Raw genomic sequence first — 11,339 nt, 5'->3', positions numbered from 1 at the left:
TGGTGAAAGCATTTAGCAGCTCCCCAGTAAGGAGAGCTTTGGCTTGATGTGTGATGTAGCTGAGCTGGATCCCAGTCCAGATGGACAGTCATCTATATAGACAGCCCTGTCTTCAGCTCTGGTATCTGTGAGGATTCAAGGTGAACGTGCATTTTGTGCCCCAAATGGGACCTGGCCTGTTGCGAACACCTTACAATTATAAGCAGGGTGTTTCCAGGGCTGTTTGAGCAATAGAGGGCTGACACCAATAGGTTCCTGGTTATCCAGATATACTTATATTTCTAGAGTAGGATTTTATGTATTTTTGGAGACGTCAGTGAATCCCCTTGGGACTTGGATGAAAGCTCTAGACCTCTGCTACATACAGACATACATACATATGCATTCTGAGTACTTGAATTCCAGACCTTCACGGGCACCATGGTGTCTTTTCGTGGATCCCCCATAGGGAAGCCCTGAATTATTATTTTTTTTTAGGTTAATAGAGGATTTAAAAACCCAAACAGTACAAAGTTTCCATGGTGAGAAGGCAGGCTTTTTCTCAATGGGATCTTAGTCTCCAGTTTCTTCCCAAAGGCAACCACTGTCACTAGGTTGGAGTATCCTTCCAGAGGTGATGGAAAACAGAGGTGATGCTCAACTTAATTAGTCATCAGGGAAATGCAAATCAAAACCTCTCTGAGATGCCACTTCACATTCACTAGGATAGCTATAATAAAAAAGACAAAAACAAGTGTTGGCCGTGATGTGGAGAAACTGGAGCCACACACACTGTTGGTGGGAATTGAAAATGGTGAGCACTTTGGAAAACAGTTTGGCACTTCCTCAAAAGGTAAAAGAGTTTCCATATGACCTAGCAATTCTACCCCTAGGTGTCTACCCAAGAGAAATGAAAACATGTCCACACAAAGGCCTCCATACCAGTGTTTATAACAGCATGAATCATAATAGCCAAAAAATAGAAACAACCCAAATATTCATCAACTGATGAGTGGATAAATGAAATGTGGTCTATTCATAAAATGGAATATTCAGCCATAGAAAAGAATTAAGTGCTTGTGAAAAGTAAAGTAGAGGTTCCTCTTCAAAGACTTTCCTCCCTGTCTAATTAGGAATAAATAGTAACTTCTCTTAGAAGCAAAATTTATTCAAAGACCTGTGCTAACATTCTTAAATATCTGCCAGCCATACTAAAGAAATCAATGTACTTTATGTTCTTAGCTCCCACAATTTAGCCTAAATATTTGCCCTGGCATGGTTATACTGGTCCAAGCAAGCATCAAGTCATAGCCTGTTTCTCTTCCTTATTTGAAAATGTTTTTACCTTTCTCAGCATTCCACAAGTTACTTCCTCCTTCCTTTGTTCTCCTCTGCCTTTGCCTCTTTTAAAAAGTTTTAAGTTGCTAGCCAATCAAGACAAATACAGAATGTGAAGTCCCGTTCCGTCTATGGGAAAACTGGACACAGCAGTAGGGTGGATATGTCAGGTTATAAATGACCCTGGCTCCTTTGTTTGGTGTACTCTTGTGGCAAAACTGCTGGTGAGTGTACCCTTTCTGCAGAAAGTATAAAAATGACCTTGCTGAGAAAATTAATGTTCAAGTGCTATTTCTTTACAGCACCGGGAAACAAGTATTTCAAACATACTGACACATGTTACAACATGGATGAACCTTGAGATCATGGTAAGCAAAAGCAAGTCACATATTGTATGATTCCATTTTTAATTTTGTCAGAATAGGCAAATCTATCAAGACAAACTACAGTCTTGCTGAAATTATAGGAGTGAGCCACCAGACCAGCTGGTCATATACCCTTTTTTTTTTTTTTTGAGACAGAGTCTCGCTCTGTTGCCTAGGCTGGAGTGCAATGGCGCGATCTTGGCTCATTGCAACCTCCGCCTCCCAGATTCAAGCAATTCTACTGCCTCAGCCTCCTGAAAAGCTGGGATTACAGGCGTACACCACCATGCCCTACTAATTTTTGTATTTCTTTTTATTAGAGATGGGATTTCACCATGTTGGTGAGGCTGGTCTTGAACTCCTGACCTTGTGATCTGCCCACCTCGGCCTCCCAAAGTGCTGGGATTACAGGCATGAGCCACCATGCCTGCTGCTCATACACTTTAAATGAGTAAACTTTATGGTATATAAATTATATCTTAAAGTTGTTAGAAACAAACACACAAAGTGGTTACCCTCAGGCATTTGAAAAAAAAAGCCACATTTATCTTTGTATGCCACTCCTCTCTATTTAGCCACACATGTATTTTGTTCATGCTTTTTTTTCTAGGTCCTTTGTTTTTTCATGTCTTTCTTGGCCATTGCTCCTCAACAGTGAGTTTAGATGACTTCATTCTTTTTGCCTTACATTCCATTGTATGGATATTCCTTAATGTATATAACTACCTCCTACTGATAAAGATTGAAGTTTTGTTTTCATTCCAGCTACTACAGACAAGGCCACCTTCCAAGGAGATTGTATCAATTCACACGTTCATCAAGGATGTATGGGAGTGCATTTCCTCACATCCTCAGCCACAAGGTATATTATCTTGCTTTTTGATTATTGTCAATCTAATGAGTGGAAAATTATAATTTTATATGTACTTTTTATTTTTTTTAATTTTTTTTTTTTTTAGATGGAGTCTCGCTTTGTCGCCCAGGCTGGAGTGCAGTGACACGATCTCACCTCACTGCAAGCTCCGCCTCTTGGGTTCACGCCATTTTCCTGCCTCAGCCTCCTGAGTAGCTGGGACTACAGGTGCCCGCTACCACGCCCGGTTGTTTTTTGTATTTTTAGTAGATATGGGGTTTCACAGTGGTAGCCAGAATGGTCTCCATCTCCTGACCTCGTGATCCGCCCGCCTCGTGGCCTCCCAAGGTGCTGGTATTACAGCCGTGAGCCACCACGCCCGGCCATATGTACTTTTTTAATGGCTGAGGTGGAGCCATCTTTCTTATTTTTAAGAGTGTTTGATAACTTGTTTTTGTTCATTGCTTCCTTTGCCTTTTTTTTTTTTTTCTTTTTCCTTGAGATGGGGGTCTCACTTTGTCTCCCTGGCTGGAGTGCAGTGGCATAATCTTGGCTCACTGGACCCTCGACTTCCCAGGCTCAAGGGATCCTTCCACCTCAGCCTCCTGAGTAACTGGGACTACACATGTACACCTCCACAAGTGGCTAATTTTTGTGTTTCACTAGAGACAGGATTTTGCCATATTGCACACACTGGTCTCGAACTCTTAGCCTCAAGCGGTTCACCCGCCTCGGCCTCCCAAAGTGCTGGGATTACAGACGTGTGCCACTGGACCCAGCCTCCTTTGCCAGTCTTAATACTAAGTTATTATTTTGGGAGAATTGCTACATCGAATATCGGCCCTTTGTCATATGTTTCGAGTATTTTTCTAAATTTGTACCTTGTCTTTGATTTTTTCTTTTCTTTCCTTTTTTCTTTCTTTTTTTTTTTTTTTGAGACAGGGTCTTGCTCTGTCCTCCAGGCTGGGGTGCAGTGGCGCGATCATAGCTCACTGCAGCTCCGACCTCCCGGGCTCAAGTGATCCTCCCACCTCAGCCTGAATAACTGGCACCACGCCCAGCTAATTTTATTTTTTGTAGAGATAGGGGGTCGCACCATGTTGGCCAGGCTGGTCTCTAACTCCTGAGCTCAAGCCATTCTCCCGCCTCGGTCTCCCAAAGTGCTGAGATTGCAGGCGTGAGCCACCGCTCCCAGCCGTCTTTAATATTTTTCACCAGGCGGATAGTCCACGTTTTTGTGTAGTCTTTTTTTTTTTTTTTTTGGTGGCTTCCAATTCTTCCCCTTCCTGGGTGTGTCACTTGGTCTCTCTGAGCCACAGTTTTCTGCTCTATAAAGTGGGGTGACAATGCTCAGCATACGGCTTGCTTTGGCTCGATGAGCGAATGCAGGTCTGAAAGCTTCCGGCACAGGGGCCGACGCTGAGGGGAACGGCGTTAACTTAAGCGCGTCCACGGACGCTGCCTGCCTGCACAGTTGGCTGGCCTCAGCTTCCCGCTGTTCAAGCCCACGTGAGTGGCTCCGCCCCATCTGGCTTCTGACCAATGGACGAGCTTCCTAAGGCGTACCGTCCCGACTCTAAGCCGCTTGGCTACGAGACGGGCTCCGTCTTGCTCGGAGTCCCGCCCCTTGCCGGGTCGAGCAATGGGCGCCTTCCGTTTGGCGTAGGCCCCGCCCCTGCCGCTCTCCGGCCTGCGGGCCGCAGGGCTCGTTCCGGAGGGCGGGCGCCACGGAGGCCGGAGTGGTCGCAGCTCCGGCAGAGGCCGGGTGGGGCGGGGTTATAGGGCTGGGGCAGGCGGCGGACTGCCCGGCGGGACAGCGGCGGCAGCCGGCCGGGGGCGTCCTGAGTTGGCGGACGGGGGCGCTGCCAGCTCCCGAGGGGGCCGCTCGGGCCCCTTCCGGCCCGGGTCTGGTCGGGCCGCAGGAGCAGGGCGGGCTGCGGCGCCCAGTCTGACCCTGGCCTAGGGACTGAGCGCCTGGCCCTAGGGCTGCCGGTGGGGCAGCCATGTGTGATTCTTGAAGCGCCATGTGGTCTTCTGAAGCGCTTTTACAGTTCTGAAGGGCTTTATATTGCAAACTGATCAAAGCACTTTGTAGCCCCGGAAGCGCTTAGGCATCCTCGAAGTAGGGCTGTGCAAAGTGAAGCGCTTCGTGATCTCAAAAGCACGTTGTGGACTTGGAAACCAACGGAAGCCTTTAGTAAATTTTGGGTCGCTTTGACTTCTCCGACTCGGTTTGGCATTTCTGAAACCTTGAGAACTGTGATGGGCAGTGGAAAGAAGAGGGAAAGGTCAGTGAGGCTAGCCTGTGGCTCTGCCCTTGTGTCTTGCCGTCCCCTTGGGCGGGGGGGCGGTGGGAATGTGAGGTGGGACCGCCAGGAAGGGTGGTGTTGGAATCCAGGCCCCCTGTACCTTGCAGGTGCCCATGGCGTCCGAGCGGGGCAAGGTCAAGCACAACCGGAGCAGCACGTCGGAAGGGTGTCCCAGCAAGCGCAGCTGCCTCCGGGAGCCCTGTGATGTGGCCCCCTCCAGCCAGCCAGCTCAGAGGTCTGCATCGCGTTCTGGAGGGCCCGGCACCCCCAAGCGCCTGAAAGCCCAGAAGGAGGACGATGTGGCTTGCTCGCGGAGGTTATCCTGGGGCTCATCCCGCCGCAGAAATAACTCCTCCTCCTCCTCCCCCCATTTCTTGGGCCCAGGTGTGGGCGGGACCGCCTCCAAAGGCTGCCTGATTCGAAGCACTGGGGGGTTCCTGTCTTCAGGGGGATCCCCTCTGCGTCCTGCCAACGCCTCTTTAGAAGAAATGGCTTCTCTAGAGGAGGAAGCCTGCAGCCTTAAGGTAGGTGGCTGCCACGCTTTGCAATCTGTGAAACCGCTTCCACATGGCTTGAGAGGTTGGGGATGGGAATTTTGATGGAAGGAGACTGTAAAACATCACATTCTTGAAGGTCTGGAGGATCTTCCTAGAAGTCCGCTCCACCCAACTCGAAGACCAAGCAGTCTTCCAGGGGCGTGGCCTGAAGTTAAGTAGAGAGGTAGTTTTCAAATTCGGCAGCACTTTGGAACTACTTGGAAAGCTTTAAAATACTTGGGCCTACCTCCTACCCCAGAGAAACTGATTTGTTGGTCTGAGGTGTGGTCTGGGCTTCCAGATTTTTCAGTGCTCCCCAGGTTATTGTAAACGTGCAGCCCCGTTGGAGAATCACTGCAGTAGAAGGTGGATTATGTGTTCAAGAGAAGGATGTATTTATTTTAGTTGTCAGTTTAAGGAATTGTGTGTCCTTGTACTTTGAACCACTCTGCATCACAGAACGAAGAATTGTGGTTCTTGGTGTAGCTCTCTTCCAAAGTCATGGTTTCCAGCATGTTGGGGTTTTGCTTGGTGGTGCTAGTTTTTTTTTTTTTGGAGGTTAAATTGTTAGTTCCCTAATGGAAACATGCAAGAGGGTTTCATAAGTACTTGGAGCAGACCAAGGAGTGCTTCACAGAGAAGATACATTTAGCTCATCTACTCAATCAACACAACAAATATGTGTTGAGGGTTTAGTTTGTGCCGGGCAATGTTCTAGGTGTTTGGGATTCTTTACTAACAAAACAGATCACTTTCCCCTTAGAGTTTGCATCCTAGGTTTTGAAGCTCTGGATCTTAAGAAGTGAGAGGTTCTGCCTGTGGAGGAGAATGGAGAAACAGTTTTATTTGGGATGAGACGGGCTGCCTCTAGAGAAAATTATTTTACAAAAGCAATTAAAACAGGCCCTAAGGAATATGGGTTTGTTTTTAAGCCTAGCCTTGGTGGTTTCTTTTGTGTAGCTGAGAAAGGAGGCTGTATTTCACTTTGTTTTGGGGACTCATAGGCTAAGTGTCCCTGGTTTTTTCATTGTGGACCTCACTGTCTGAACTTTTGTGTGGGCGCGTGGATTTTTTCTTTTTAAATTCACAAATAATGGTGAGTTGAAAAGCCCTGTCTCTAGCGTAGGAATGCTGAATTTGTCTCAAATCAGGTAAGTATGGGACTTTGCTCCTTCTTGATACATTTTCAGTAGACTTGGGTACAGCATAAAATAATACCAATTGATTAAATTTAGCTTCACTGACAATTTATAGATAGAGTGAAACCTGGTACTGGGAGAGGCAGGAAATTTATTTTACATAGTCTTTCAGGTGTGCTGAATCCCTGGCTGTCCTAAAGATCTGGAACTCGGGTTTGAGGATGTGGTCTCTAATCTGGGTGGGTCTGATTGTAGGATGGACCCACCTTTCTCTCATTAAGGCTAAAGGAGCCTTGTTTTGCAAGAGCCCAATTTAATGGTTTCAATATAAGCGCTTGAGGGTTATTGCATGCCAAGCACTGTTGGGTCTGGGAGTGATGAGCTTCTAGGGAGCAGTCTGGTGGGAGGACTGGAGGGATGGTCACATGACTGCCTACAATGTGGTATGATGGAGCAGTGAGCCCAGGAGGCTGGAGAGCGAGGTGTAGGGGGCAGACTGCAGCAAGGTTTTAGTAGCCAAGGGAATTTGGATTTTATCCTAAGGGCAATGGATTTTATTCTAAGGGACAATTCCCTTATAATTGTATTCTTTGTTTTTTTTTTTTTTTTTTGAGACAGAGTCTTACTGTATCACCCAAGATAGAGTGCAGTGGCGTGATCTCTGCTAACTGCAACCTCCACCTCCCGGGTTCAAACAGTTCTCCTGCCTCAGCCTTCCAAGTAGCTGGGACTACAGGTGTGCCCATGCCCAGCTAATCTTTGTATTTTTAGTGGAGATAGGGTTTCGCCTGGTTGGCCAGGCTGGTCTCGAACTCCTGACCTCAAGTGGTCTGCCTGTCTCAGCCTCCCAAAGTGCTGGGATTACAGGTGTGAGCCACCAGGCCTGGCCAATTGTATTCTTTTTTTAAAAACTTATTTTATTTTTTTGAAAGTATTTGGCTGGAGTGCAGTGGCACAATCATGGTTCACTGTAGCCTCGAACTCCTGGGGTCAAACAGTCTTCTTAAATAGGTGAGAATATGGGCATGTGCCACCACACCCTGCAGATTAAAAAAATTTTTGGGGGGCCGGGTGCAGTGGCTCACGCCTGTAATCCCAGCACTTTGGGAGGTCAAGGCGGGCGGATCATGAGGTCAGGAGATCGAGACCACCCCTGCCTAACACAGTGAAACCCCGTCTCTACTAAAAATACAAAAAATAATTAGCTGGGTGTGGTGGCAGGTGCCTGTAGTCCCGGCCACTTGGGAGGCTGAGGCAGGAGAATGGCATGAACCTGGGAGGCAGAGCTTGCAGTAAGCCAAGATCAAGCCACTGTACTCCAGCCTGGGCGACAGAGCAGGACTCAGTCTCAAAAAAAAAAAATTTTTTTTTTTTATAGAGATGAAGGTCTCGCTCTGTCGCCCAGGCTGGTCTCAAACTCCTGGGCTCAAGCTGTCCTCTCACCTTGTCCTCCCAAAGCACTGGGATTAGAGGCATGAGCCACTGTACCAGCTGGATTGTCTTCTAAGCAATTAGAATTTATACAAGGCTCTACACAGAAAAGGAAATTGCATTGTAGAAACATCACTCTTTTGAAGATTTTTTTTTTTTTTTTTGAGATAGCGTCTCGCTCTGTCGCCCAGGCTGGAGTGCAGTGGCCGGATCTCAGCTCACTGCAAGCTCCGCCTCCCGGGTTTATGCCATTCTCCTGCCTCAGCCTCCCGAGTAGCTGGGACTACAGGTGCACGCTCCCATGCCCGTCTAATTTTTTTGTATTTTTAGTAGAGATGGGATTTCACCGTGTTAGCCAGGATGGTCTGGTCTGAATTTCCTGACCTTGTGATCTGCCCGCCTCGGCCTCCCAAAGTGCTGGGATTACAGGCGTGAGCCACTGCGCCCGGCCGAAGATTTTTATATTATCCTGATTGTCCATCTCTAGGACTGCGGAGGTCTCTTCCTGGAGCATATGTTTGTCAGTTTAAAAACCAAGTGTACAGTACTTGATTCATTTTGAGGAATTACAGAATACCTCTTACCTTCCACCTTCATCTGTACCTCTTCCTCCCTTGCTCTGCAGTCATCTGTGAACTTGTTTGTCCTGGTCCTAAGTCCAGCAAGCACAGCCGAGGAGTTCTCACGAAAAGCATGTTCGTCTTCAGGTCCTTCTAGAGTCCTCCCACCACTCTCCTGTGTTGGCTCTGTAAACTCTTTTTTTTTTTTTTTTTTTTAAAAACAGGGTCTTTGTCACCCAGGCCTGAGTGCACTGCCATGATCATAGCTCACTGCAGCTCAACTTCCTGGGCTCAAGGGATCCTCCTGCCTCAGCCTCTCAAGTAGCTGGAACTACAGGCATGTGTAACCCTGCCTGGCTCATTTATTTATTTTATTTTATTTTTTATTTTTTATTTTTTTTTGAGATGGAGTCTCGCTCTGTCCCCCAGGCTGGAGTGCAGTGGCTGGATCTCAGCTCAGTGCAAGCTCTGCCTCCCAGGTTTACGCCATTCTCCTGCCTCAGCCTCCCAAATAGCTGGGACTACAGGCGCCCGCCACCACACCCGGCTAGTTTTTTGTATTTTTTATTAGAGACGGGGTTTCACCGTGTTAGCCAGGATGGTCTCGATCTCCTGACCTCGCGATCTGCCCATCTTGGCCTCCCAAAGTGCTGGGATTACAGGCTTGAGCCACCGCGCCCGGCCTTTATTTTACTTTTGAGACAGAGTCTTGCTCTGTCACCCAGGCTGGAGTGCAGTGGTGCGATCTTGGCTCACTGCAAGCTCCGCCTCCTGGGTTTACACCATTCTCCTGCCTCAGCCTCCCCAGCAACTGGGACTACAGGTGCACGCTCCCATGCCCGTCTAATTTTTTTGTATTTTTAGTAGAGATGGGATTTCACCGTGTTAGCCAGGATGGTCTGGTCTGAATTTCCTGACCTTGTGATCTGCCCGCCTAGGCCTCCCAAAGTGCTGGGATTATAGGCGTGAGCCACTGCGTGCGGCCTGCCTGGCTGATTTTTTGTTTTGTAAAGACGAGAGTCTACCTATGTTGCCCAGGTTGGTCTCAATCTCCTGGGGTTAGGCAGTCCTCCCACCTTGGCCTCCCAAAGTGCTGGGATTGCAGGCATGAGCTACTGTGCCTGGCCTTGCTCTGTAAACTTTGAGGGTTACACAGTTGACTTTGCTCCCTTCTCCTACCAGCCTTTAACACATCTTTCTCTGTGCCAGGTCCCAGAATATTCCGAGGGGAAGGTCTTAGACTCATTTTAGAATCGGTAGAGATCCCTGCTGGCTGACCTCACATCGTTCCCTTCTTATCTCCAGGACAGTTGTAGACGTTTTATGTTAGCTGATGATCTTCATTTACTCTTCATAGAGAAGATTAACTGTGTGATGAGCACCTACATGTAGTAAAGATTATTTTTGCTATGACATCTAAATGTCTACATTCAATTTGGAGTAGGAAGAATGGAAGGGAAAATTTGAGCATGCATGATAAGGCTTGATCAACTGTGATTCTCGATGTTTGACCTATAGACTGTCACATGATCCCAAGAGTGTCGTGAAGTAGGTGGTATTATCTCTACATATCTGTTAGTAAATATCTTCATATCAATTAAAAAATATTTAAGCACCTGCTATGTGTGGGCACTGGGCAAATGAGATTCAGAAAGGTTAAGTAAGCTGACCAAGGCCATGCAGCTGGTAAGTGGCCGAGCTGTGGGGTAATATCAGATCAGTCCAACTTCAAAGCCAGTGTTCTTTGCACTGCTGCCTCTGGGAGCACCTTCTCTGTCCCAGCCTGGCATCCGATGTAGGGGTGGCAAGACGAAGGTGCCAAGGTTCCTCCCTTGAGGAGCTCTCTGCAGGGTGAGTCAGCCTAAGCACAGTAAAGCCACTGGGTATCGAGGCTCTCGAGTGATAGAGCTTTTGCGCATCCCCTTTCCTGCATTTTCACTTGGCACACTTCCAGTGCTCACGTGGAACACCAGGCTAGGTGCTGTTGGTGCCAAGGACAATCAGGCCATGCTTCATAGACTGAAAAGTCACTCACCACAGGGCAGTGAGTGGAGTGCTGTAACAGGGATGGGTTTGGAGTGCCCAAGGGGCGGGGGAATGAGCAACTGACCATCAGGAAGGTCCTCGCAGAAGAGGTGACACTGAGTCTTACTGATGGACAAGGAGGAGGACAGGACATTTTGGACAGAGGGAGCAATACGTGCCCAAAATGTCAGGAAATGCTGCTTGTCTGGGGTGCTTGGGGCACTGCTGGCCCTCCTCTCATCCATGTTCATCTGCATTCGCTGGACACTTGGAGCGAATTTGGAGGAAGGTGGGAGATGAGGCTAGACAGGAAGGTTGGGGCCAGCCTGCGAAGGGTTCCTGATGAGCTTAGGGGTGGGGATTATTCTGTAGGCAAATGCGGAGCCCTGGAAGGGTTCTAAGCCAATGCTGAAGTGGTAGGGTTTGCATTTTAGAGCTCCTCTGTCACGCTGCAGAGAAAAGGTAGGAGGGAAAAGACAGCGAGCTGGTGAGGAGCTGTTGAAATCCTTCAGGCTACTGGTGATAGGACTGGAGCAACATCTCCACTTACCTTTCCTTCTTTCCTTTGGAGATGCACAGTTCACCAAGCAGTGCTTCCAGGAGGAATGAACTCTTCCCTTTTTGAAGTCAGGTGGTTTGTCTCTTACCTTCTGCCTAGGGTCTACCTACTTCTTACCTTTAGAGCCAGCTATCACCTGCTGAAACTCATCCTCGGTGATGTTGATCCATCTTAGGTCCTCCAGCCTTTGAGAGTGTTTCTCACTTTTTCCCTTTTTTTTTTCCTCCCTTCTTTTTTTTGAGACT

At 47.9% G+C, this 11,339-nt stretch overlaps 2 protein-coding genes across 3 annotated transcripts in view; one reads left to right on the top strand and one right to left on the bottom strand.

Annotated features, from left to right (window-relative positions):
• Nucleotides 1-3,786: 3,786 nt before the first annotated feature.
• Nucleotides 3,787-5,182, bottom strand: LOC105549534 (cuticle collagen 14-like). Its single transcript, XM_011994127.1, has 2 exons — nt 4,945-5,182; nt 3,787-4,792 (listed from the first exon to the last, which is right to left on the bottom strand). Exon 2 carries the CDS (start codon nt 4,559-4,561, stop codon nt 4,112-4,114), a length of 450 nt encoding a protein of 149 aa, XP_011849517.1. The 5' UTR covers nt 4,562-4,792; nt 4,945-5,182; the 3' UTR covers nt 3,787-4,111.
• Nucleotides 4,247-11,339, top strand: part of TATDN2 (TatD DNase domain containing 2) — a 43,708-nt gene continuing 36,615 nt past the window's right edge. The window contains exons 1-2 of one of the 2 annotated variants that reach the window (XM_011994129.1): nt 4,247-4,823; nt 4,952-5,368. In XM_011994129.1, coding sequence (XP_011849519.1) covers nt 4,958-5,368 — 411 coding nt within the window. In that variant the 5' untranslated portion in view covers nt 4,247-4,823; nt 4,952-4,957. The remainder of the gene's footprint in view (nt 4,824-4,951; nt 5,369-11,339) is intronic. The other variant, XM_011994128.1, reaches the window with a different exon arrangement.

This window comes from Mandrillus leucophaeus, unplaced genomic scaffold, assembly GCF_000951045.1.
Source record: "Mandrillus leucophaeus isolate KB7577 unplaced genomic scaffold, Mleu.le_1.0 Scaffold442, whole genome shotgun sequence".
NCBI lineage: Eukaryota > Metazoa > Chordata > Mammalia > Primates > Cercopithecidae > Mandrillus > Mandrillus leucophaeus.
This window is presented reverse-complemented; position numbering and strand designations above follow the sequence as displayed.

Bases quoted from the DNA above. Each gene is read 5' to 3' on its own strand.
- LOC105549534 (XM_011994127.1), bottom strand. From the start codon at position 4,561: ATGGCGCTTCAAGAATCACACATGGCTGCCCCACCGGCAGCCCTAGGG.